The following is a 26,861-nucleotide window of genomic DNA, read 5'->3' on the forward strand; positions in this document are numbered from 1 at the left end:
TAGTGCTGCACTCTGGCGGCAGAATTTTGCAGTAATACTCCCTATTGAAATAGTTGTCACCTGTCGATATGCGGATATGCTTCAGTTCACGATTAGGGGGTCAAGCCAAACAACAGTTGATAAACGTCAATCAAACTTAAATAATGTATGGAAATAGTCACATATATGACTTTTCGTAGTATCTCTCATCCCGACTTTTTTTGCGTTTGTTTATGTACGGTTGTAACCTTGACTAGGCCCCCAGGACTTGGGCTCTCCCATTTTTTCCGCGGGTCAAAAGTAAGGGCCCTCGGATCGTACTTTAGAGACTTCACGACAATTTTTCAATTCCAATAGTAAACCCTTTTCGAATAAAGGGCACGATGCATGTTTGTATGACATTCATACAATGTATGTATGTTAGATCAACGGCATTTCTTGAGGAAGTCGAGCACCTCGGGCGGGTAGGGGCGGCTGACGGACTTGCTTTGGGAGCGCGCGTACTCTATGGGCGTCACCGAGCTGGAAAAAATTATAGTAAATTCATTATAGTTTGCTAAATTATTGCATAATGAACTCATTATAGTTGTTTTTTTTAACAAGCAGAAACAGTTGCGATCCGGAGGCCGTTTTGCTTGGGTACCAAAATAAACGTTCTAGCTGTATCTCATGAACCGTGATAGCTAGACAGTTCAAATTTTCACAGATGATGTATTTCTGTTGCCGCTATAACAACAAATACTAAAAACAGAATAAAATAAATATTTAAGTGGGGCTCCCATACAACAAACGTGATTTTTTTGCCGTTTTCTGAGTAATGGTACGGAACCCTTCGTGCGCGAGTCCGACACGCACTTGACTGGTTTTTTATTTTTATTGCCCTACTGAAACGTTCTTTTTGACTCCCCAATAGTTCATATGGTTGATGAGAAAATAGTTATTTGTATAACAAGCGAGCAAAGTTTGATATTTCTTCGAGTGCCTTATTTTTAGTCTATAGATTCACGAGCGTAGCGAGCTTAATTTAAAAACAGTGAGCCAAATGCGACTTTGCTCACTTTTTGTAGCAAAGTACCCTTGTTCGAGCTGCTGAGGCGAAAAAATAATTTACCTTCGATTGGGAGCATGGGCTAGCTGCTTCCACTTGGCTCGCTCCACGTGTCTGAACAGTGTCATGATGAGATGCAGCTCACAAGTTGAGGAGTTGACAGCCAAGTGCAATGCTGTGTCACCGCCCTTCACGTCCTGTAACAATGCAATCTTTAATATAATATACTAGATGACAAATCTCCATTAACGGTATCAAAGATAGATATAACTCCGTAATAGATGGATACAGTCTAAGGAAAAAACGTGCCTCGAAAATCACGAAAATTTGATTCTCGATCAGAGGGCGCCACTAGTTTTGGCCTACACTCGTATAGAGGGCGTTGACGGTTTCGTTTGTTATTTATAATTTTAACGCATATCAGTTAAAGAAAATGGGTCAAAATCATAAAAATAATTAATGCAAATAAAAAAAATCATTTATCCATATTTAAATACATTTTATCGTATTTTTATAAATCTTTATTTTTAGTTTCAAAGTGTGTCGACAGATGGCAGTGAATTTACTGGGGTTACAAAATTTACTATGACAGTACCGCTCTAGTATAAGTTACTCTATGACGGTATCAATCGATCAGGTTTATTTTTAGGATCAAATGTCTATATGGGACCCATTGCAAAAGTCAGAAATGATAGTCAAAGTCTGACAGTCGTACTTCACTCGCGAAACGCTCCTAACAAAACGATAAGTGAACGTGACGTCAAGGTCACTGAGAGCCCATTTTGAATGTATGGACAAAACAAGAAAATTGCGTTTTTGTCGGTGAAATATTGCGTTTATGTATATTGTTGTTATGCAATCTTTTTTGGATAAAATGTAAGGAACCTAATGGTACCCCTACTTTTTTCCTTTTTAGAAATTTCCTATCCATGTTACTAGATTTTGCTATAAAATTCACCATGTGTCATCATCCCTATTGACCGAGCCACAGAATAAATAATAAGTACTTGGTACAGGTTCACTCTCTAACAAAACGCGCCTATTACGACAGAAATGGCCGCTAGGTGGCGCAAGCGCGAACACGCGTCCGTTCCGTAGCGGTGCGCGGCAACCACTATGGTTAGACACCAAAATTGGTGTGGGCCGCATGTACTTGTAGCGACGCGACGAAATCGCGGAGTGAGCCACGCCTGACCGAGCCAAGTGAAATGTAACATTTAACCTCCCGAGACAGCTCGTACCTAACAAATGAGAAATCCAAAATTTGTCACTGAAATTTGAAACTATAGTGTAGGAAATAAAGTTCATTTTGTTTGAAACGTTGATACCAGATGGAATTGTTCCAATTGCATATGATTCAAATTTTATCGAACTGAATAAATACTGTAGGAGGGGTGCGAAACTCCTTGCTTCGGGCAAACTCGGCTCAGTTCGGCTCAGCATTGCTCCGAGCAATTATTAGGGTTGGCACAACTTGACGTCCCTTTGCGTGCACAACCACAGATAAGACCTGAATTTTGACAACCCTAAATAGCCGAAAGGGACATCACGGTTCGACCCTGAACCGCTGTCAAACTTCGGTGTTGTACAAGTTTCCTTTTATTCTGTGACTGTAGCTAGTACAGTCGCCATCAGACATATCGGAGCGGCCGAGGTGCTCACAAATATCTGAACACGCCTCTATTGTCTAGGCGCTAGAGTGCGTGTTCAGATATTTTGAGCACCTCGGCCGCTCCGATATATCTAATGGCGACAGTACAGTGAGCCTTGAGCTGAGCTTGTTTACCTGTCATATTCGAAGCACGAAACTATCTTAGATTTTACGCATCTTACTCAATCAATGTATCTTTGGTCTGGAAGAAACTCACCCCGGCCCATAAGTCCGCCTTCCCGTGATCCAAGAGAACATGCACGGTGCGTAGATGTGGATTCTCTTTGCTGTGCAGTTTGCACGCCACGTGCAACGCCGTGTAGCCTGGAACAATAATACATTAGCACAGAATAAATAATAGTACTACCGTACAGAAAGGTAACTTTCTACAAATCCGAAGTTTGACAGCGGTTCAGGGTCGAATCATGATGTCCCTTTTTAGGGTTCCGTACCCAAAGGGTAAAAACGGGACCCTATTACTAAGACTCCGCTGTCCGTCTGTCTGTCTGTCACCAGGCTAGCTAGAGAGTTGACATTTTCACAGATGATGTATTTCTGTTGCCGCTATAACAACAAATACTAAAAAGTACGGAACCCTCGGTGCGCGAGTCCGACTCGCACTTGGCCGGTTTTTAATATATGGCATTATCCGTTTCGCCTATTTAGGATTGTCAAAATTCAAGTCATTATCTTATCTGTGGTCGTGCACGCAAAGGGACGTCAAGTTGTGCCAACCCTAATAATTGCTCGGAGCAATGCTGAGCCGAACGGAGCCGAGTTTGCCCGAAGCGAGGAGTTTCGCACCCCTGACATTAGTAAAACCCCGCTTTACTCAAGGGATACGTTCCGAAAAAAAAAACTCTTACTACTCTTAAATTTTTCAAACAGAATGGTCAAAGAAAGCGGGGATTTCCGCAACCAAAGACAAGTAAATGACCGCATATTTTTAAGTATACTCTGGCGAACCCACTATGTGAGTAGAAAAAGGCGCGAAATTCAAATTTTTTATGGGAGGTCAACCATTCGCGCCTAAATTTTTTACTATTGTCCCCTTTTTCCACTGGCGGAAATGGCTTGCCAATCTATACATAAACAATCCGCGTAATGCGAGGCATTTTAGCGCGAAATTTGAAATTGAAACCGGGGTAAAGCGGGGTATTACTGTATAAGGACCGTGCGCGTTGGACGGTCTGCCATCTTGTGGCCTGAATCGGAAACATAAACATGTACATTGCCAAAGCAAGTGCTGCCATGTACCATTCTCGTACGTTTTCTTGTGCGCATCCGGTTCGAGAACTTAGAAAAACCAATATTTTTTTTTCTTTCCGTGGCAACGCATTTTACAAGAGAGGTAAGTAAGTAAGTAAGTAAAGTAAATATTCTTTATTGCACCAAAATTATACATTTTACATACATGTAAAACTACAAAGAAATATTTAAAGAAAAAAATACATAATTCTATGTGTTTATTTTTTTCCTACAGCATTTATTTTTGCTTTATCAGGCTTGAATTCAAGGTGTTTGCCAAGGAATAGCCTAAAAAATTAAATATCTATTTCGGAACGTTCAATATTCCATACAATATTGCTAGTAGCATCGTTATAGCTGATGTGTAAGTAAATACATTAAAATCAGATCAAAACATAATAAAATAATTAATAATATCAATTTAAACAAAACTTTCAACAATGAAATCACGACCCAATAAATTTGAATAATAAACATGTGGTATTTTCTATAAAAAGGGACCTTACGCCATTATAAACGATGCTCCGATATGAATACAATGCCGCGCGACGCTGTGCGGCGTAAGCGCCATCGACAATAAGGTCCCTTTCCATAGAATAGAAAATGCCCCATATAATAATAATAATAATAAGCCCAGGGCAGCTTGTGGCGAGCTTTTGGGGAGTGACGACCCCACGGTCCCGAGTGCTCCAGAGAGTCGGCCAGGGTCTCCGTCTCCGGCGTGTCTTCGTCGGTCGGAGTGGACCCCAAGGGGACCCGCAGGACTCTCAGCTCTGGCTTGCCTTCATTGGCCGTCCAGAGGGGAGTCGTAAGAGCTATATGCTCCAGGGGTGGAAGTGAAAGATGCATAAGACGCGAGTTGGCACAGTGGCTGCTAACAGCCACTGGGTAGCGGCGCGGCGCACACCTCTCGACACCCCTGAGCCGCTCACACCGGTGTTGCTCCTGGTCGTCTTCACGACGGCAGTTTCAGGGGCCCATCTAGTCAGCGGCAAGTCACCACCTGCCTCGATAACGTGTATTAACATTGTTATGGCAGGTGTCCGGGGTTCTTTACAATAGCCCAGTCTCATTGTCCACCCAAACTTCAATCCATAGACCGGTATACTATTCACTTTTTCTGCAATAGTCCCAATGCCTGCTGCGACCGGTTCATGGGTGTCCATTGTTGCGCCTGTGAACGGGTTCCAGCAGGCGTTCTACATGACATTAAAGCTGTCCAAGGGGCCTCTACGTGTTGGATCTATATCCCCACGCAAGCCTATCAAAAGACCGGGATTTATAGGCCCGTGATATCCAAGGAGATACAAATAATAATAATAAATATGTAAATGTGAACGGTTTTACCTTCAGTGTTGGCGTGGCCTTGTCTGAAAAGGGGCGGCGACTCGCTCACCAGCTCGTTGAGCACGGCGGCGTACGCGTCGCCCGCGCGAGCGCACGCGGTCACCAGCGTGTCGCCCAGCGCGTCCGTCTGCAACATTCGTTATTACAATTTTAAGGCCGTTCCATCGGCTTGCCGCTGTCACTGTCACATTTCGCAAGAAAGAACGGGAAAGATCATGCGCGCCAAGTGTCAATTTTGATCGAATTTTGTCGATTTTTATTCATTTTAAAAACGTTACCTTACAACGAAATTCAAAAGCTATGAAATTACTATTTAAGTTAAGATTGTTTTTTCTTCTTTTTTTGTTTATAGTATCACATAATAAATAGCCGAGTAAAGTTGGATTAAAAGTCCGAGTTAGAGGTTATTTTGGGAATTAATTGTACCGAGCGAAGTGTCATAATTCGTGTGTCGGAAGCTATGTTATTAAAGATAATATAGTCAAGAACTACATATATTTTTTCCACGTCTACGAATATCAACGCCTCTAAGAAAAACATGATCATATTAGGAGATTTTTCGCCTTCTGGCTCAGGGAATCGCCTCAATAACAAAACTTCCGTGAGACAGACATCACTACATAGTATAAAACAAATTCCCATTTCGCTGTCTGTCCGTCCGTCTGTCCCTATGTATGCTTAGATCTTTAAAACTACGCAACGGATTTTGATGCGGTGAGGGGGGGGGGGGGGGGGGGGCAAAATGGGCAAAAGGCAGCAGCAGGGAAACTTGTCAGTCGTCAGGGGGCGCAAATTTGGTGAATGCCCCAGGCGCCATATCCTCTAGCTACGCCCCTGCCTATTACTATAAGACTCCGCTGTCCGTCTATCTGTCACCAGGCTGTATCTCATGAACCGTGATAGCTAACAGTTGAAATTTTCACAGATGATGTGTTTCTGTTGCCGCTATAACAACAAATACTAAAAAAGTACGGAAACCTCGGTGCGCGAGTCCGACTCGCACTTGGCCGGTTTTTTTCCTTTAATATAAAATTTGGAGTATCGCTCGCAGACGTATCTGCATGTAAAAAAATTGGTTTAGTAAGGAAACTGCCCGTGAGCATTCACCTTTAGATTTAGAGGTCCCACTGGTCATGGAAGACAATCTCCCTCCCTTCGATGTAAGAGGAGTTGAGTCGCAGGGCGGTCCTCACGCACTGCATCAAGTAGCGCGTGAATATAGGCTTTCAGAGCGTATTTCATGTGTCCTGGTGTAGCTGGAAGATGGTAGTCCTGATGGATGGAGGGTCCTCGGGATAGGGATACTGACCTCATGGAAGACGCTCTCTTTCCCCTCCATGTAGGAGGAGTCGAGTCGCAGAGCGGTCCTCACGCACTGCACCAAGTAGCGCGTGAATATAGGCCGCCCGGGGCAGCGGAGCGCCGCGGACTTCAATAAACCAAGACCTGGAACAGGTGAGATAAAAATCTTATTAGTTACTTAATAGTACATTATTGTAGAGGCCGGGAAAGGGCAATTCGTGAACTCCCAAGAACAACTCAGGTCGCAGAGCCAGGACCCTCTCGCATAGCAGACTGAATAGGACGCACTGCAAGTCCTGCTTGCCGTCTGTCGACAGACTGTTAAAGCCTTCTAACGAGGTTTGTGACTTACCGAAGTCTCCCAAGAATAGCTTAGGTCGCGGAGCCAGGACCCTCTCACATAGCAGACTGAATAAGACGCACTGCAAGTCCTGCTTGCCGTATGTCGACAGACTTAGCCACACTTGTTGGAGGAACATTAACTTACCGAAGTCACCTAAGAACAGCTCAGGCCGTAACGCCAGGACCCTCTCGCATAGCAGACTGAATAGGACGCACTGCAAGTCTTCCTGCTTGCCGTCTGTCGACAGACTATTAAAGCTTTCTAACGAGGTTTGTCACATACCGAAGTCTCCCAAGAACAGCTCAGGTCGCAGAGCCAGGACCCTCTCGCATAGCAGACTGAATAGGACGCACTGCAAGTCTTCCTGCTTGCCGTCTGTCGACAGACTTAGCCACACTTGTTGGAGGAACCTTAACTTACCGAAGTCTCCCAAGAACAGCTCAGGCCGTAACGCCAGGACCCTCTCGCATAGCAGACTGAATAGGACGCACTGCAAGTCTTCCTGCTTGCCGTCTGTCGACAGACTTAGCAACACTTGTTGGAGGACTCTGGAACAAAGGAATAAAAAATAAGTTACATTGTCTATGGCAATGGCTAACAAGAGTAACAAGTCACAAACAGAAAAGCTAAACTCTAAACGCCTAATCTCAATAAAGTCTAGACCATAGCGAAAAGCGACTGGTAAATGTCAAATGATATATCGTACATAAGTTCCGAAAAACTCATTGGTACGAGCCGGGGTCTTAACCCGCGATCTCCTGATTGAAAATCGCAGGCTCTTACCGCTAGACTTACAGCGCTTTTACTTATTCTGTTGTCTTATTACGCGAATGCCCCTCCTATGTTGGTATTTGACATGTTACCTACTTAAACAAACACAAAATATGGTGGCGCCACGATATGGTCCGACCGGACCGGTACATGTTCGATCGGTTGATCCTTGTAAGTCTACTTAATGTTGTGTACTTATGTCGTCATGTTGTATTAGTTTGTGTAAACTGTGTGTAATTTATTTTTCGCCATATTTTATTTCTTTTTCCTTTACGTTGCTTTCTTTTTGTCTGTTACCTTCCGTGATTCTCACCTGATGGTCTCATCGGAAGAACAACGCTGGAAGTCGCCAGCAGCATGCTGAGATGGGGCCATTTCGTGACACTTTATTTTCATGTATGTCTATTGTCTGTGTGTTTACGAATAAAAACTATTCTATTCTATTCTAAAATGAAACAATGTGATGTATTAATTAATTCACCATTAGCGTAATTGTTTGTTCCAATGGCTTATCGACTAATGGCTTTTTCGTATTCACCAGTTATATCTCACGTTTCTTTCTTTTACTTAAATACGTTCGCAATTATCCTAGTCCGTGAAGCTGACTGCACCGGCTTGAATAGAACAAGTGGGGCAGTGTCATTATTAACGTCATATTTTTATAGAATTTGACATTGCCACACTGTGTCATTGGCGTCATTGCAAATGCCATGTAGAGTTAATTTGAACTCTAATAACAAAATTTATAACAAAGACAGATTGATAGGAATAACAACTACATATTTTATTTTGATCTTTCAATCAAAAATCTAATCGAATATGGCCTAGTTATGGATTGTCTTATATTTAAGTATACGAGTAAATTCTTTGTGTTCTCCATACGCCTCCGTCTTAAAGTTTTGTCAACGGTTTAGAGGGTCAAATCTTAGGTATAGTAAGTATCTTGTTGTTGTATTTAAGAACAAGTTCGGCCTGGCCAGCCACATTAGGGCTCACGCTAGACAACGTCCATAATGTTTATTTGGGGTCGCCGTCATCGAAAACTATGAGGAGGACTGTATATATATATAGTAAGTATATATATATATATATATATATATATATATATATATATGTATTTATTAGAAAACATACAGTTTATACACTAATGGCGTTATTCATAAACGAATTATCGATGAATCGTTTGTCTTTATCTGTCATTTTGACTTATATATTTGTAAGAAAGGGATAAAACATAATTTAACTAAATCAGGCCCGTAAAATTTTATGAATAAGGGGGTAACTATAACTAGACACTGACTGAATATATAGCTGAACGTTGCACATATCTGAACACGCACTCAATAGCGTCTTTTGAGCGTCGGCGCCCAGTCAACGCTAAGGAAAATGGCGCTGCTGCCATACAGCCAAAGAGTTGACTAGACGCCGTCGCGAAACCACGGGAGACGCTATAGTGTGTAACTCTTTGACAATTGGGAATATTACGCGAAACTGTGCGCAGGGGCACCACTACCACAATCTGAGGGTCTATCGCAAAGCAAAATCGAAATTTCGTTATCTAACATCTCTGCCACTCTTGCATATTAGAGCGATGAAGAGGCAGATAGCGATATTTCGGATTCGCGTTTCCCGGTAGGTTCTCTGTAAACAAACCGCCTTGGTGTATCAATGTCATATTTTATTATCTCTGAAAACTTGTCAAAAGACTGTTAAACGCACAGTATGTATAAGTTACTCTATGGTTTACTAAACGGGCTAGTGCTGCACTCTGGTGGCAGAACATTGCAGTAATATCCCCTATATAGGCGTGTTCAGATATTTGTGAGCGCCTTGGCCGCTCCGATAGATCCGATGGCGACTGTCACTTAATAAACAAATCAAGGTCGAATACCAATTAGTCTCAACTATCCTTATCTCGTGTATATATTTATGTATACACGTGTATATGTAGTGTGAGCATTTTCCGGCCGCTTCGTATAAGAATTAGCTTGTTTTAATAACAAAACTTCCGTGAGACACAGACATATTAAATATATTAATCACGGGTCACTCACGTTCGACTTAAAACACGTGAGTGACCCGTTATTAATATATTTAATATGACTTAGCTTGTTATAATGTTATAATTTAATATCGACTTCCTTATAAATCTTACTAGCGACCCGCCCCGGCTTTGCACGGGTGCAATGCTGATGTATTATGCATATAAACCTTCCTCTTGAATCACTCTATCTATTAAAAAAACCCGCATTAAAATTCATTGCGTAGTTTTAAAGATCTAAGCATACATAGGGACAGACATCCATCCAGACAGCAGGAAGCAACTTTGTTTTATTTTATACTATGTAGTGATAATACTGGACGGACTGATATACTCATTTATATAGGTGTTGTAGTGACGTTAGTTCATATGGGGCATTTTCTATGAAAAGGGACCTTATTGTCGATGGCGCTTACGCCGCACAGCGTCGCGCGGCATTGTATTTATATCGGAGCATCGTTTATAATGGCGTAAGCGCCATCGACAATAAGGTCCCTTTCTTATAGAAAATACCACATATCATGTTTATAAGTTCACATAAAGGTACTGTTCGGATTCAGACAGCAGTATAGCTGCAGCAATACTGCAACTAGACATTACTGCCAAATGCATTGCTGCGGCAAATGGCAAGCCGGCCAGCAACCTCGATTTTGACATTTGTGACCTCCCTGAATGACATGTTGTATGACCTAAAATCTAACTCCGCTGTTTTTATTCCAGATGTAGGTACAGTCAAGTGTAAAAATTCGCTGACATAAGAACTATATGAGATGGGACAAATTTTTGAATATGATTTATGGACCCACATATTTTTACACTTGACTGTACCTATTTCGATAGGGAAATAAAGAAATATCCATTAATGTTAGAAATTACGTACCATTGAGTAAGGCGGGGAAAAACGCAGTTAGCGTTATTATGACGTTTACTATGATTATTAGCACCCATTTTACAAAACTGCTTAACAAAGTAGGTACCTATTAAGGTGCAGTGCGTTCAGCCAGATTTTGAAAAACCGGCCAAGTGCGAGTCGGACTCGCGCACGAAGGGTTCCGTACCATTACGGAAAAAAACAGCAAAAAATCACGTTTGTTGTATGGAAGGCTGGGAGCCCTATTTTAATATTTATATTATTCTGTTTTTAGTATTTGTTGTTATAGCGTCTATAGCGGCAACAGAAATACATCATCTGTGAAAATTTCAACTGTCTAGCTATCACGGTTCATGAGATACAGCCTGGTGACAGACAGACAGACGGTCAGACGGACGGACAGCGGAGTCTTACTAATAGGGTCCTGTTTTTACCCTTTGGGTACGGAACCTTAAAAAACGTAGCGCTTTGTTAGACCATTATACGGTTGCAAAAATATATGAATAGTAATCTTGAGGCCTTTCTCTACCAACTTCAACGACTCGAAACCTGATTAAACTTTCGCTCCATTCAAAATGTATAACTATTTTTGCACAAAAGGTAAGGTAAGGTAAGGGAAAATGGCTTCTAAAAATGCGTAATGTTATTTAAGTTATTTTTAATAACAAAACTTCCGTGAGGCACTGACATATTAAATATATTTAACCGGGTCACTCACGTTTATAAAGTCAATGATTGGTCGACATCTTTCGCTCCACAACGAGCAGCATTTTCAAAGAGCGCTCGCGTTGTTGTTGCGTTGCGTTATGGAACTTATAGAGCGAAACATCATCGACTTTATAAACGTGAGTGACCCGGTTTAATATATTTAATGTTATTTTTGATGGAACTCATCGATTACTTTTCTTTTTGTTGAAAATAGCGTCATAGCATGTACTGTGTAACATATTATTATATTCAGTTTCTATCTGCGAGTTCCTATAAGCTCTGTATTGCTATTTAAAAATTTAAACTAATATTTTATAGCTGTTGGAATTGTATAAATAAATAAAATAAAATAATAATGTCATCCGCGATCCCGGGCTGCGCGGCCATCCGATTTCATATTCCCGTGATTTCGTGATTTATTTTTATCGAGACAAGTTTTTCACCTTTTAAGGTTTTGGCTGTAGTCTGCCCTTGTAAATATAGTCTAGTTTCCGAGTGAATTTTTTCATGGTATTTGCCCATGATTAAAACGTGTTAAAATTCAATATCAAAACAACAATTTTGCTTTAGCCCCCTACAGTGTGGATTGGTTGGTACCCAACAATACTGTATCCCTATTATTCAATGTCACAATCCCCAAACCGAATCACTTCGTACGGCAATTAGCCTCTCTATCGCTACAATATGTTAGAGTGATAGAGACGCAGATAACGAAATTGCGATTTTACGCGGTAAGTCCTCAGGTATAGTATCCCCTATAACGCCTCTGTCCAAGTTATTTGTCATTCTATTGTGAACCTTTTTCAAATGATACAGAGTTCTTTTTCGCTCCCCTAACCGCGCAGGTAGCCATCCCAGCGATTTCCAAACGATGTTTTTAAGTTCTACCTGAGGATATTGTTTTATACAATGCTTTACTTCATGATCAAGGATGCTTTTGTGTGGCCCCTGTGTAAGTATTTGTGGTATTTTCTATAAAAAGGGACCTTATTGTCGATGGCGCTTACGCCATTATAAACGATGCTCCGATATAAGGGTGAATCAACTTTTAAATGTCCACATGATGAATTTATGGACTTATTTTTTTTTTCTTATATTCCATATTTCATTATTTTGTTTAAAAGATAATTTTCTATAATTTATAGTTATGTATAGAGCAGAGCACTTTTTTTGCGAATTTAGTGAATTTTACTAAAAAAAGTTCACCAGCCTAAATCTGCTGTCCCCTGGACAACTATTTAAAATTATTTTTTTAACAAACCAGACATCAATTATTGTGAAAACAGTTATTTTACATACATTGATTAAACAATATAGTTTCATGTTTTATCTATAAATATGCCAATATCGCCCTGAATTTCACAATATTTCCCCTTATCATGTCCCCAGGACAACTGTGACTTCACAGGATCGGAACTTTTTAATTAAAACGCTATATAGTAATAGTAATGTAACAAAATTCCTCCTGCTACTTGGTTTTGTATTGTGCTATTGTATTTTTAAAACAATATGAATAATTCTGGATGTTAAAACGAAAAAAATAACAATAAGTGATTTTCAATTCAGGGACAACGTAGTTGTCCCAAGGACATATCTGGTTGTCCAAAGGACATTTTAGAGCCTACAATCTTTAGGAAGGTACTAAATAAAACAAATTTATTGAAGTATTAGGAAGCAGTTTTAATATTTCAGCACACCTAACAACATTAAGAATTGTGATAATACAATTCTTAATAATCAACAACTTTAAATCAACTAGTTAACATTTTTTATACTTAGTGCAGTCTTTGACAGTCTCTTTCTTATAATAAAAGATCACAATACGAGTCATATTCAGAGAATAATCTTTAAAAAATCTTAGACTAATTGGAGACCAACAGTTGTTGTTATCCCCTAAAATAAAAATCTTCTGAAAAACATTGGTATCCAATGAAAAACTTAAAATAATATTGACGCCTCTTTTCTAATTAACGTATCTATCGAAAAATTAGTTTTTCTTAACCTAATGGAGATCAACAGTTCCCTACAATAAATTACTTTTCAAAAACATTGGTGTCTATTGGAAACTTAAAATAATTGACACCTCTTTTCAATTGAATTTCCGGATTAGGAAGTTTTTGAACGATGTCTTCATAAGCAACATAGGAGACATCTTTTTCATTGAGGACAAATAGTTTCCCACCTTTAACACATTTCATAAATGTGACTTTAATTTCTCCATCGTCGTCGATATTGCTTTGACCAATGCATGCGTAAATATGGTATGATTTGCCTTTGGTGCCATAAACTTTGACGAGTAGATAATCACCCATTCCAGGTAATAACTGGTTTTGCCCTGATACTGATGGCTGTGTAGTATTTTTTTCATCATTAGACTCATCAGAAGAACCATACACACAGTTGTAAATACTTTTGTTTGGAGCCTTATGTAGATCAGTAAATAAGATGTCATCCTGTTTTAAAGAAACCAGGGCACTCAAAGGCAAATCATCATCAGTATCATCACTGGATATAATATCATCACGTATGTTGTCTACATCATCAAGTATGTTGTCCTCACACATGTCCACAGGGGATGGAATTATTCTTAAAGTTGGGGTAGGTGAGTAAAACTTTGGATGCAAACAGTCGCACAATCCTCTTGAGCAAAAACAACTCAAATTTCTATACTTTAGTTGGCCACGAATCCTTGAAAAGATTTGGTGCACATCTTTGGTTCCAGGCAGAGGGACAAGATCCTTTGGAATACAATTTTGAACATCGTCAATTTTTTCTTTGATTATATAAAACAATTTGATTTTGCTAGATTCCTTGAGGGCTTGGTAAAATCCAAATGCATCGGTTATGTCTTTTCCAGTTGCTACCTTGTTATCCGCCTCTCTTTTAAGGAATCCCCCAATTCCATCAGCCGCTCCCTTGCCATGACCTGCTTCGAAGAATGACCAGCTAAATGCTTGAAACCCGTAGTCAAATGTTTTTGTACAAGCCAAGAAGAAGTTACCTTTCTGGCGATACTGAGAGAAAGGTCCATCAGAAAAGTAATGGATAGTGTCAATTTCAGGGTAATCTTCAATAATGCTTGTTAGAATCGGATGTAAGTGCGCCCATATTGCAGCAGGTTGATGGATATTGCATGGCGATACAGAGCAAAAAGAAGATACCTTGTAATTTTTGTCTTTGTCGTGCAGGTATACGACAACAGTGTGGAGTGTTATTTGGTTGCGGGATCCACCAAAATGGTGTGCTTGAATTTCTTCATGGCATTTTGCACTATAATTTTCGCTGAAATCAACTAAAATTACGGCTTCGTTTGGTTTAATGTTATCAACACTTTGCCGGAAATTCCTGTACTGGGTTTTCATATTGAAAATATGTTTTTTTAATATTTTCAGATCCTCTTTAAATTTATCTATCATGTTTTGTACCAAATCTTCATTCAATCTTTTAACATTCTTAATAGATTTCATCCTTTTGCCTCCTTTTACATAAATTTCCTCTTCTCTCACCCATTCAAACCATTGCATTTTACCCTTAACATTATCTTCGTTTATTTTTATTTCTCTATCTTGACATTGTACACAAGTACCAAACATACAATCCATTTTATTACTGTCACACACTGTTTCTAGAATCAGTGTACTTGTATCCACCGCATTAATAACTCTTTTCTGCTTTAGAGCCTTTATTTTAGCTGCTGCATTTGCATGTGTTTTACAAAGGCACATATCCCTGCCATCTACTGTTGGTCTGAGTACGTAGAAGGGTCGATGTTTCGTAAAATAGAAATAGGAACATTTTGTCCCTGGATTCTCCAACTTAAACGCTTTGAATAAATTTTTCATTGACTCTAAAAGGAACCGTTTTTGAACTTTTTCTTTTCCTTTAGTGACGGTTTCTTTCTTGCCGGCGGTGTTTCTTGACTCTTGACACATCATCTCTTTGGAAAAAACATTTTACTTTCTTTATTAGTTCCGTTTCACCCTTACATGTTGTCTTTGCTTTAGCGCTTCCTTTTACACCTAAACTGTCCTGTATGATTTGTTTCTTGCGTGATTCATCTACGTTTTCAAATATCTTTCTCAACATCCTTTTCCCTTCTCGTGCCTTTGTTGTCATGTAGTTTTTCTTTATAGCACGAGTTAAAGTTTTGTATTTTTCGTATAATTCATTTTCTGCCACGGTTCTTTTTTCTTTAATTTTATTTAATTCGTTTGCTTTACGATGAGCCCTCTTCTTAAATTTTTCTAATTTTTTTTTCCACATATTGGCTTGGCTTCGTAATTTTAAATTTTCTTTGTACATCTTAGATCTATCTCTACGGATTATTTTCCTTCCCCTTTTTTTGTTCTGTTCAGATTCCAGAGGTGCAAAGGGAGAAGCCGGCGGAGTGGGTACATATTGATCTTGTGGTATATTGATTTCCTGCAAAGTAGACGGAGAACTTGGTGGTGTTTCTTGCAGTATGTTTCGAAGTGCTTTTGATCTCTTTCTTTGTTCTTGTTTACGCAATTTCCATATGGTTCTGCAGTTTTTTTTTGTCCTCAGGCTGCATAGCTGATATCGATATTTTGTTTTTATGATAACTTTCTCTTTTTTTTCGCTTCCTTTCAGCCAATTTTTCTGGGTCTGCTTTAAGTCTCTCTCTATAGCGCCTAGATTTTTCCTTCTCCGTCAACCCCATTGCCTAAAATGAAATACGTATTTAATATTGTCTTCGGTTTCCGCGATATCGACTCATGTAAATAAAAACCGGTCAAGTGCGAGTCAGACTCGTGCGCCGAGGGTTCCGTACCAACGGTAATTTTTTTTACAATTTCAATCCATAAATTAAAAAAAAAAACAGTTTCATACAGACAGTTTTATTTACATGAAATACGTGTAAGCAAGTTATAATTACGGTAAAGATCCCCGTGATTGAAAAAAAAATGTAATTGTTGATATCTTAAAATTAACCTTATGTCAAAGCGAAAGGTCAAAGACTGGGTATTTACCCTATTTAACATCTTATCACATGTATTTACCCTATTAAAAATCTTATCACATCATTTTTGTCTAACGGACAACCAAAATGTCCCAAGGACAACCAAATCAGTTGTCCGAGTGACTAGTTGTCCGAGGGACTTTTCTAAAACTTTGAACCGTACAATAAAAATTAATGATTTGTTGTGTTTTATTTCACCCTTACCGTAACATATACATATAACAGAATCTAGTGCGACATAATTTATTCAAATATATTAAGTACTTACGAATTTGTGCCGGTGGTCCGATGGACAGACAATAAAACCACCCCGCACTCACCAACAGTACCCGACCGACTGACGCCGCGAGTGTCGTTTATTCAAAATGGCGGCTAGACCTATCAGATTACCAGGAAATTAAACTTGTTGTCAAGTGCCTTACTGCGCCATCTACATTTAGATTCCGTAACTAATTTATGGTTGTCCGATGGACCTGCATGACGCGGATAATTTCAAGGGACAACACTAAAACGCAAGAAATTTATAAACGGTTTAGTACAAATATAAGAAATCGGTGTTTTATTGATGATACTTATCCATAAAAATGATTATGTGTATATGTATATCAATCCCACAATAGTATTTTTTTTCATGATTCAAATTTGTATGGTGCACCGTCGCAAAGGGACAATTTGACGTACTATGAAAACCATCTTTTGGTCTTTCGGACAACCATTAAAAACCGGATAAATTGTAAAAAACAATTCAATGTTTCGTGATGAAATGTTACGTAATATTACTGGGAACAGAATGGAATGCAAATAAAGCTCATTACCTTTATTATAAATTTGTAATATCGATCAGGGACTCTGTACGTTTGATGTTGAACATTAAAAGTTGATTCACCCATAAATACAATACAATGCCGCGCGACGCTGTGCGGCGTAAGCGCCATCGACAATAAGGTCCCTTTTGGGATGGTAATTTTTTGCCTATTTCCTTGAATAACTTCTAAACTGTTTATCCAAAAATTATAAAAAAAATATACTTGAGATTCTCACAATAAGCTCTTTCATTTGATATGTAACACGATATAGTTTGAAAAACTTTATTTTTAATTTTCTCATTTATCCCCCAAAAGAGGCCCCCATGTTTAAAATTCATTTTTTTACGTTACATGTCCGACTTTGGGTCACAAACTTACAATATATACCAAACATGTATACCAAATTTTAACTTTATTGGTCCAGTAGTTTCGGAGAAAATAGGCTGTGACAGACGGACAGACGCACGAGTGATCTTATAAGGGTTCCGTTTTTTCCTTTTGAGGTACGGAACCCTAAAAATGCATTAAGGATGACTCACGTTAGACCGGGCCGGAGCTTCCGGCGCTTACTTTTCTATGACATGACAGGTGATCACGCGTGATGCTTTCCATAGAAAACGAAGCGCCGGAAGCTCCGGCCCGGTCACGGCCCGGTCTAACGTGAGTCATCCTTTATGGATCTGAAATTATACATTTTAGCATCCTAGACGCATCTGGGAATCCAATTTTATTTGCGTTTTAGTACAGTGGCGGAACTGGCGGCTGCATAAACTCGATCCCCACCGGCTTGCTCATGGAGAAATGAAAAGCTAATTTGACTCCGGTGTGCATACGAATATTTACGACGCGCCGCCAATGGCCATGGTGTTGGTGGACTTGGTGGTAGTATTAATGGTAATGGAAAAAAAACCGGCCAAGTGCGAGTCGGACTCGCGCACGAAGGGTTCCGTACCGTAAGGGTTTTCTGACACTTTCAAAAAGTAGGACGTTTTGCACGAAAAGAGTCTGCTTACACTTTTTAATCATTTTACAAGTTTTTATTCAACTTGCAATGTTAGTATTGTATGTATTTGGGTCAAATCTAGCAAGCTACATTCTTTTCTTCTCAGTACACTCGTACACTCTTATCAGAGTAGTCGCAAGCTAAATTAGAATTACCATTATACGATCGCGCTTGAAACTTCACCTACATATACGTAAGTTGGGTGACAATGCAATGGTGGCAATGCAACCTAATTGTGTTTGGGTTTATCAGAATTGTCTGACGAAGACACGGGCAAAAGCTAGTACTTAGCAAACTGGTACCCGATGAAACATTTCCACACCTTCGGCTTTACGAATAAAATCTTGCACTTCAATGCAAAGCTTCAATTTAGGTACTACATTTATGAAATCGCTCACCGATTTTATGAACCAGTTCGCATGTATTATGTATATTCCTTCAATCGAGAGGTCGCATTATCATACTGAGGAAAACTGCGCATTGCGTCATCGCGGCCCACGTCTGGGATAAAAATAACATTTTTTGCAAAGGTATGGATATTTTACATTATTATACTTGTACGTTGAAATCTTGTTTAGACGTCTAAGTTCTGCACTAACTTTGCAGTTTCGGAGTGTGGGAGTGTCATTATTTAACGCTCGGTGTCACTCTGTCGTTTGCGAACGAAATCGGTGCTGAGCTGCAGAGCTTGGTCCGACTAGTACATTTGTGTAAGTACACTACGTATATTGTAAGTTTTTTGTAAGTTTACTATTAGATGTTATCAGTTTTAATAACTTATTTTTTTTCTGTTGACAAGTATCAAGAAGGTTTCGCGTTTTTGATTTGTGACTATTACGAGAGGATGACACAGAGTCAAATTAAGGCCTCACAAAACAGAGGACCTACCACGAAAGGGCTTCTGGTCTGGTGTTCGATAGCTGAAAGTCATTTTCCCTTACTCGCTCGCTAAACTGTGCTTTAATTATTGTTCCGAGCAGACGTGAGCCGAGCGCGTCCTAAAAATGAATGATATAACACGCAATAGCGTATAATAAAAATGTACTCACCCGTACGCCGTCTGTGTATCCAAGCGCGCTAACTTCACGCACAACCCCTTCCTCTCCTCAATCTTTAACTTCTTCGCGTGTTCCTCAAAAATCTCCTTACACGCCTTCCGGCTCATCATGCAGCACTCGAACTTCGAGAATCCAGCCGACAACTCCTTCTGAAGATCTTTATACTGCTTCATCGACATTATTGATGTTGGATTGGATTTCTTCTTCTCTAAAACAGGCTTTTCTATACCCTCTAAGTTTGGGAGCTCCTGATACGCTTCTGAGATCTCCTGGTATCGCTCTAAATCGCTGTAGTTGGGCGATCTACCAGGAGATGAGGAATATGCTGGTGATGTTAGCGGAGGTGAGCCTAAGTTAAGAGAAAGAGGGCTTAAAGCGTTCTCCGAATAAGGCGGAGTAGGGAAAGTATGTGCTCGGGGCTCCTGATTTCTGATCTGATAGTTCTCTAAATCGAAATTGAGAATGGTGTTAGAGATGTCTGTGTACTCTCTGAACGCTAGTGTGTCGTTAAGCATGTTTAATTCGTCGATGCAGAAATGAATTTCCTCAGGCAGTTCGGACTCTTTTCGCGGGCTGGTTTCTTGAGTAACGAAGTCTAAGCCGGTTTCTAGGAGGAAGTCCTGCTGGTCGTTGTTAAGGGGGAAGTTCTGGACGTTGGTTTCGATGGTGGAGATGGCGCGGGAGATCTCTGCGAGGTCCGTGTTAGGTTTGACGAACACTTGGCCGCCGGAGAATGTGTTTGTGTTGACCACCTGAAAAATGTAGTTTACTTAGACATTTCGAGGGAGACTGTTTCAAAGGCGCCCTATCCTGACATAGTTTTGTAGAAGACTTAAAGAGATTAAGGATTTTACTTTAGCTATTAATAGGGAAGACAAGTCAAGCCGAAATCAGCTAGTAAATTTTACCGAATTTTACATGTTGCTAGCCACTGAATATAAATGGGTATGACAATGACACCAAACGTAGGTATTATAAGTTATTTTGAGAGGACTGACTACAGAGGTTGGGTAAATACAGTGGGTAACAAAAACATTGATACTGATGTTGTTATCTTAGTTAAACTTTGTACCAACATTCTTTAAATTACAAATGTAAGAGCACGAGGGGAATCAATTCCTGGAATTATGTTCTCCGAAGACAATTCGATCAATCGTTTTTTTTGTGTTTTGAAGGAAATGAAAACCACTACATATATCATATATTTTTAATATATGTAATCTGTTGTGGCGTTAAATAAATGTATTTTCTTTCTTTCTTTCTTACAATAGATTCTTCCCTGTTGGTAGTGGCGGACCCATTCTCATCTAGGAATTGCATCATCCCTAAATCCATCCATTCTGACACAAGGGCAGACTTATGGGCTAAGGGGCTATGTGCTTGAAGTGCTAATGCTTGAAAATGTAACAAATACTTGTTGAAAGTAACAGCGCGATCATCCAGGCCCGTCTAAGCTAACTCTGCACCGACTTTGACGTAAAAAAAGTGTGAAAGTGCCACCATTAACGCCTTATTTTCATAGAAATCTGACGTTTACAGTGGCACTCCAACTCTCTATCACCCCAAAGTCTGTGCAGTTAGCTTGGAAGAAATTAAATCATTTCAACAATACCTCTTTGTATTTCTCCACGTCCCTGCTATACGGATGCATGACGGGCACCTCCCTGTTCGTCTTCATCGGCGCCCGTGGCAAGAACACCGTTTGCAGCTTCTTTTTCCCAATCTTTAACTCTTCCATCTTCTTAACCACATCTTCACTGTCTTTTTCATATTGGTCCTTTTCTTTTGCGTTTGGATCATCATGTTCAGAATAGCCACTGTCTTGTGAGGAATGTGAACCGAATCTATCGTTACGAGATTCGATTCTTTCGAATTCTTTATTGTCATCTCTATCTTTCCTCTCTCTGTATGAAAATCTGTTCAATTCATTTTTATCTTCTTCATTTTTGACTTTATTTTCTTTTATAGATATTTTCTGGAACTCTTCTAGCAGAGTTGCGACTGGAGTGACTTTGAGCGTTGTTATTGGTTTTAGTTCTCTTTTTTCTTCCTTTTTCTCTTCATGTTTTTGCGTTTTCTTTTGGAAGAGTGTCCGGACGAGTTTGAGCAAGTTGGGCTTCTTCTCCTTCTCCATTGGAGTTGTGTTTAACATTGTAGCTGTGCCCATGTTATTAGCTTAAGATCATTCTGAAACAAAGAAAAATATGCCTAAGATACAAGTAGGTAAGTACTACAAACAAACCGTCCAGCATGAGTTGTGTTCTCGCGCGCGACTCCATACTTGAAGTCGCGCAAGATGTATAGAGGTGCGTGCGAGAACGCTAATACTCATGCTAACAGGCCAGATAACACAAAGCATCCTAGTCGTTGTGAATTCATTATTTAAAATTCCAAGGATAATGTATATAAACTGCTAAAAATTTAATTCATGAAATGTGGTGTTGAATTTCCGAAATTAACTTTTTTAAACGTTGCAAACAGTAATAATTAGACTTATAGTTTATCACGAATAAATGCGATGATTTCTGATTTATCCTATCCATTCTTGTTGCACTGCGTGTGCTATCAAAGTTGTTGCTGGTTGTTGCAGTCTTGTCTTGGTCCGACTATAGAGATCGGTGTGAGTGTCAGCCGTTGAGTGTTAGTAAACAAGCAACCGGCACGATGCCAAGCTCGGCCGATGGCATGTTTATTGCGATTTGCGTTGTATGTCTGTACTGTATGTACGGATGACTAAACTCTGATTTATAATTAAATTCCAATAATCTAAGCTCACTTTTTCTCTTTTCCGTATGTTTTAAGAAACTAAACAATGCTAAAATGATACTTCTATATTTATTTTAAATGCTAGAGTATGCAAAAGGGAAATTTGAGTTTACTTCTTTACATATTTTCCATTATTACGAAAGAAAAGGATCTGTGAGGTTAGTTTTTTGGAATTTAATTACAAATCAGAGTATAACTGTGTAGATAGCCGCCTCACTCGGTCAAAACACTGCAGAGAGCATTCTTATGCCATTTAGTAACTGGAGACGCCTTGTCTGTCATTTTCTGTACAAAACAGCCTGCCGATTTTTGCAGTGGAGGGGCACGTCAAATGTATGGCTATTTGTTCCTGAGTTATGGATGTTATCTAAATATGTATCTAAACAAGTATGTATTTATTTATATAAGTATGTACTAGTACTCATAGTATAAGCAATGTTTAGTTTGGGGCTAGGTTGATCTGTTGTAAGATTGTCCCCAAAAAATTATTTATTTTTATTTCAATATTTAATTTTAATACTTTTATAAGAAAATCACCGCGCAACTTTTGTACCAACCACCTAAGTGGTAAAGGCGGGATTCCACTAGTGTGCGGCACAGTACAAAAATGCTTGTGCCTGTGCCGCACACTGGTGGAAGCCCGCCTTTAAGCTGTATGTAAGTATTATTTTTCTATTGTTTATTTTCCCGCTAGTGAGCACAGATAAGAGATTACAGCTATCTAATAATCGTATCAGTCGGATTACGCCTGCGAAATATAACAGGAAAAGATAACTTTTCTCACATCAAAGCTGATCTCTGAGAAACAATTTCATACTCCATATTTATTGTGCCGAGGAGAATTTTCAAAAATTACAGTTCCCATGAAATGTTCTCGGCATTTATTTTCTGCACGTTTATTATTAAACCTTCTTACAGTTATAAACTGTAATAAATGTCATATATTAAAGAAAAAGTGACGAAGCCCTCCAGTGGTGAAGGCCGGATTCGAACCGGCGTCTTTAGCAATCCGGGCTAACACCTTGAACCCCTAGGCCACCCCGCCACGGCGGAACCCGTCCCAATTTCTTGACCATATGCCATCTTACTAAGACTAGGCGTCTTTGACCAACTCTAAGGGCAGGCAGTACGCGCTTGCCCTCCTATACGAACATTGCCCTTCTTATAGTTAGTTCCCATTTCTATTATACTTGACGTCAATATGTGAAGTAAATGTTAAATGAAACAGTCGTCAACAGTTAAGAAGACTGAGTAATAATCCCTTACTTTCTTAAGTGGAAACTTACATGAGAATTTTCTCATTAGAGTTTTCAGAAATTATGAGAATGTCCTGCAACTTGCATAATTGCTAACTCCATATTGTCTGGAAAATAAACAACCCCAGGTCCTCCACGAAACCTAGCATAGCTCAAATTCTCTCATTGCTTCCTTTAGTGTACGTGGAGACCCTAGGTTACCTAGGTACCTACTTATTCCTGTATACCTTATCCATTCCATCCAAAGTCTGTCTGTCTTTCTGTCTGTGTGTTCCCTCTTCACGCTTAAACCGCTGAATCGATTTAGATGAAATTTGGCATAGAGATAGGTTGAGTCCCTGAGAAGGACATAGGATAGTTTTTATCCCGAAAATCATCCCTCAAGAAAGTAAAAAGCGGGGTGGAATTGAGATAATTAATGAAGTGCCTGCTAATTTGTGTGCATATTTGCATAATATGCTCGAGTTGAATGATTGCTATGAGAATATTTCCAGGCGCTATACTTACTTTAGCTGCTGTTACTAAGTCCACGCAGACGAAGTCGCGGGCAAAAGCTAGTCCTTAATAATTGCACCCATTCGACACGCTTAAGCCAAGATCAATATCATTTATCGCTTTTATAGACTTCTCATAATTCGGAAGATAGCGTGCCTTATCGAAAACAGATACATACCTAAATATAGCGATTGCAGCACTAATGTAAGGCTCCGAATTTCTACGTTAATATTCGAATTTCGTGTTTCGGATACGATTTGGAAGCCAGTTCGCAGATTTATAAGTTTATGACGATAAGTAATAATGAGTAATTATACAGTTCCCACCTGGTTAATAGGGAAACATTGTAATGATACGCTTTTAACTTTCACTAAGGCCATTCAAGAAAAACCGGACAAGTGCGAGTCGGACTCGCGCACGAAGGGTTCCGTACCATTACACAAAGAACGGCAAAAAAATCACGTTTGTTGTATGGGACCCCCCCCCCCCACTTAAATATTCATTTTATTCCGTTTTTAGTATTTACTGTTATAGCGGCAACAGAAAAACATCTGCGAAAATTTCAACTGTCTAGCTATCACGGTTAACGAGATACAGCCTGGTGACAGACAGACGGACAGTAGTGTCCCGTTTTTAGCCTTTGGGTACGGAACCCTAAAAAGAAGTATCAGTCAATTTGGTCTTTATTTACATATAAGATATATACAGTGGTACTACGTAAACGAAATTAATAACTAGCTTCAATCTAAAATAGTATCAGTTTAATTTGAAATCAATAGTGTAGGAAATATGGAAGGAAGTTATCTTATATTTTGAAACCGAACGATACAAAATAAATGAAACTGTGCCCATTAAATATAGTTTAAATTACATTGAAGCAGTCTCCTATAGGTAAGACCGTAGGCTTTAGCAGGATAAATCTTTATCATGGCGGTAAAATGTGACATGACGTGGACGAGTTTTTATCCCGAAAATCATCCCTTAAGAAAGTAAAAAGCGGGGTGGAATTGAGATAATTAACGAAGTGCCTGCTAATTTGTGTGCATAATATGCTCAAACTTAGATTGCTATGAATTTTTTTCCAGGCGCTATTCTTACTCTAGCTGCGGTTATTAAGTCCACGCAAACGAAGTCGCGGGTAAAAGCTAGTTTAATATAGTTGTTTCATCCGCTACTATAGATAATGGCTGTTTCTATAACTACTGTATACCTAATTTCAGGGGTGTATGTAGTGTAGGTATATGAATACTATTCGTATGTGTATTTATGCGTGTTACCAACCAAGACACAATGCCTCTACCTACACATACGACGCCAGACATTGCAATATAGTTTGCGTTTAAGCGATACTTGGAAAACCCCTCTCGATAATGACTAGTCGATATAATCGTTATCACGCTGAACTATGGCCTAGACACGCCGATAATGTGTATAAACAGATAATTTTCACGAACAGATGAGCTACATGATGGCTACATGCATTGAAATATAATTATTTAAAATAAAACAACACTACTTTCATAACGCTCGCGCGTCGTTTTGTTTCGCTTTCTGGATTCAGAACGTTTTTGACTAAATGATTTGTTTCCGTTACCCAAAGATTGTCTGGAAGCGATCGCTCTTCAGCGATAAAACCGCCTGTGGTCCTTAATCAATTGTTTTCTGTGAGCTGTATCTTTTACTGAGGTGTGCCAATAAGTATTCTATATATTTATCTACTTAATAAGTATTATTATTAATATCTGTGCCGGACTCTCTTGCTTTTTAGGGTTCCGTACCCAAAGGGTAAAAAAGGGACCCTATTACTAAGACTCCGCTGTCCGTCTGTATGTCATCAGGCTGTATCTCATGAACCGTGATAGCTAGACAGTTGAAATTTTCACAGATGATGTATTTCTGTTGCCGCTATAACAACAAATACTATAAAAACAGAATAATATAAATATTTAAATGGGGCTCCCATACAACAAACGTGATTTTTTTACTGTTTTTTTCATAATGGTACGGGACCCTTCGTGCGCGAGTCCGACTCGCACTTGGCCGGTTTTTTGATATTTTTGTTTTTTAAGGCGCTAGAGCACTTCAAATATTCGCAAAAAAGTCCTCATTGACTAGAGGAAGCATGGTATTCAAAACTGACAGCAATTAGCCTAAAAAGCAAAACAGTCCGACACAGATAATTTAATTACCATTTAGATCTCAAAATTTCGTTAGATTTGGTTAAGTTTTGGAGGAGGAAACAGTCGAATAAGAAACCTCGTTTATAGAGATTTTTACGCAGGATTTTTCGCCCAACCTGGCGTTGTCATTATCGTCCTTATCGCACTAGTTTTCGGAGCCGCTTCCGTTAGCGAGACGGATAAACTTAAAATCTCAGCTCCCGTATCCTCTTCATATTTTAAAAGTCAAACAAACAAAATGGACCTGATATTTTAGTTTTATCTCGCATTCTGATAATAATATTCACATTATTGTATTGTACGCTCTACTCTCCTATTTTGCAATGCCACCTCGTACATCTACATATCTCCCAATAGGCCCCGTTTTTGCAATTCTAATGTACTTCTGTAAAATATTCAATGCCAAAGTGCTACGTTGTTGTGTCTCAATGGTATAAAAATAATATGTAGGTACACGTGGGCAACGCTAAAAGTTCTTAGATTCTCAGAAACTTAATTAATTAGACGTAACTTGTGACCGAAAAGCTGGCGGCTTCGTCGCATCGCATTTCGATACAACGACGAAATACCGCCAGCATCCTCGGCCTATTCTATTTTAGATTTAAGCTAGTTACTCGTACTAATTTGGTTTAGTAAATAGTACCTACCACTGTACATCTTTTATGTAAGTAAATAAATGTTTCAGAAGTTGCATTTATAATTTTGTTAAATAAATTGATGATTCAGAATATGCTTTATTGGTTTTCTAGAATCTTTCTGGCAACGAATGTACATTTTCTTTGTGGTAGAACCAGCCTGAAAAACACACGTCCAATGTATTTAGAACGTTCTAATGTGGATGTTTTGTATGTTTGTATCCTTACTTCCTTAGCAGCCAAAACTAGTTTACATTTGAATTTTTTAATGGAAAAATTACTGCCTCGGATGAGCTTAATAGCATCTTTCGCAAGTGTTTTTGCTTGTTTGACTCTGTTCATGCATTACTATCCAGATAATTGATAAGTAGA

General features: G+C 39.2%; 1 protein-coding gene and 1 non-coding gene across 2 annotated transcripts in view; both read right to left on the reverse strand.

Annotated features, from left to right (window-relative positions):
- Positions 1 to 341: 341 nt before the first annotated feature.
- Positions 342 to 26,861, reverse strand: part of LOC134753261 (uncharacterized) — a 35,486-nt gene continuing 8,966 nt past the window's right edge. Inside the window, exons 2-9 of the mRNA XM_063689092.1 lie at positions 20,770 to 21,344; positions 19,149 to 19,909; positions 7,339 to 7,466; positions 6,583 to 6,719; positions 5,274 to 5,400; positions 2,896 to 3,002; positions 1,091 to 1,224; positions 342 to 501 (exon numbers count right to left, since the gene is read on the reverse strand). Coding sequence (XP_063545162.1) covers positions 405 to 501; positions 1,091 to 1,224; positions 2,896 to 3,002; positions 5,274 to 5,400; positions 6,583 to 6,719; positions 7,339 to 7,466; positions 19,149 to 19,909; positions 20,770 to 21,324 — 2,046 coding nt within the window. The 5' untranslated portion in view covers positions 21,325 to 21,344 and the 3' untranslated portion in view covers positions 342 to 404. The remainder of the gene's footprint in view (positions 502 to 1,090; positions 1,225 to 2,895; positions 3,003 to 5,273; positions 5,401 to 6,582; positions 6,720 to 7,338; positions 7,467 to 19,148; positions 19,910 to 20,769; positions 21,345 to 26,861) is intronic.
- On the reverse strand, positions 22,896 to 22,968 carry Trnas-gga (transfer RNA serine (anticodon GGA)). Its single transcript has one exon. It is a non-coding gene; the product is annotated as a tRNA-Ser (tRNA).

Source organism: Cydia strobilella, chromosome 26, assembly GCF_947568885.1.
Source record: "Cydia strobilella chromosome 26, ilCydStro3.1, whole genome shotgun sequence".
In the NCBI taxonomy this organism is placed as follows: Eukaryota; Metazoa; Arthropoda; class Insecta; order Lepidoptera; family Tortricidae; genus Cydia; species Cydia strobilella.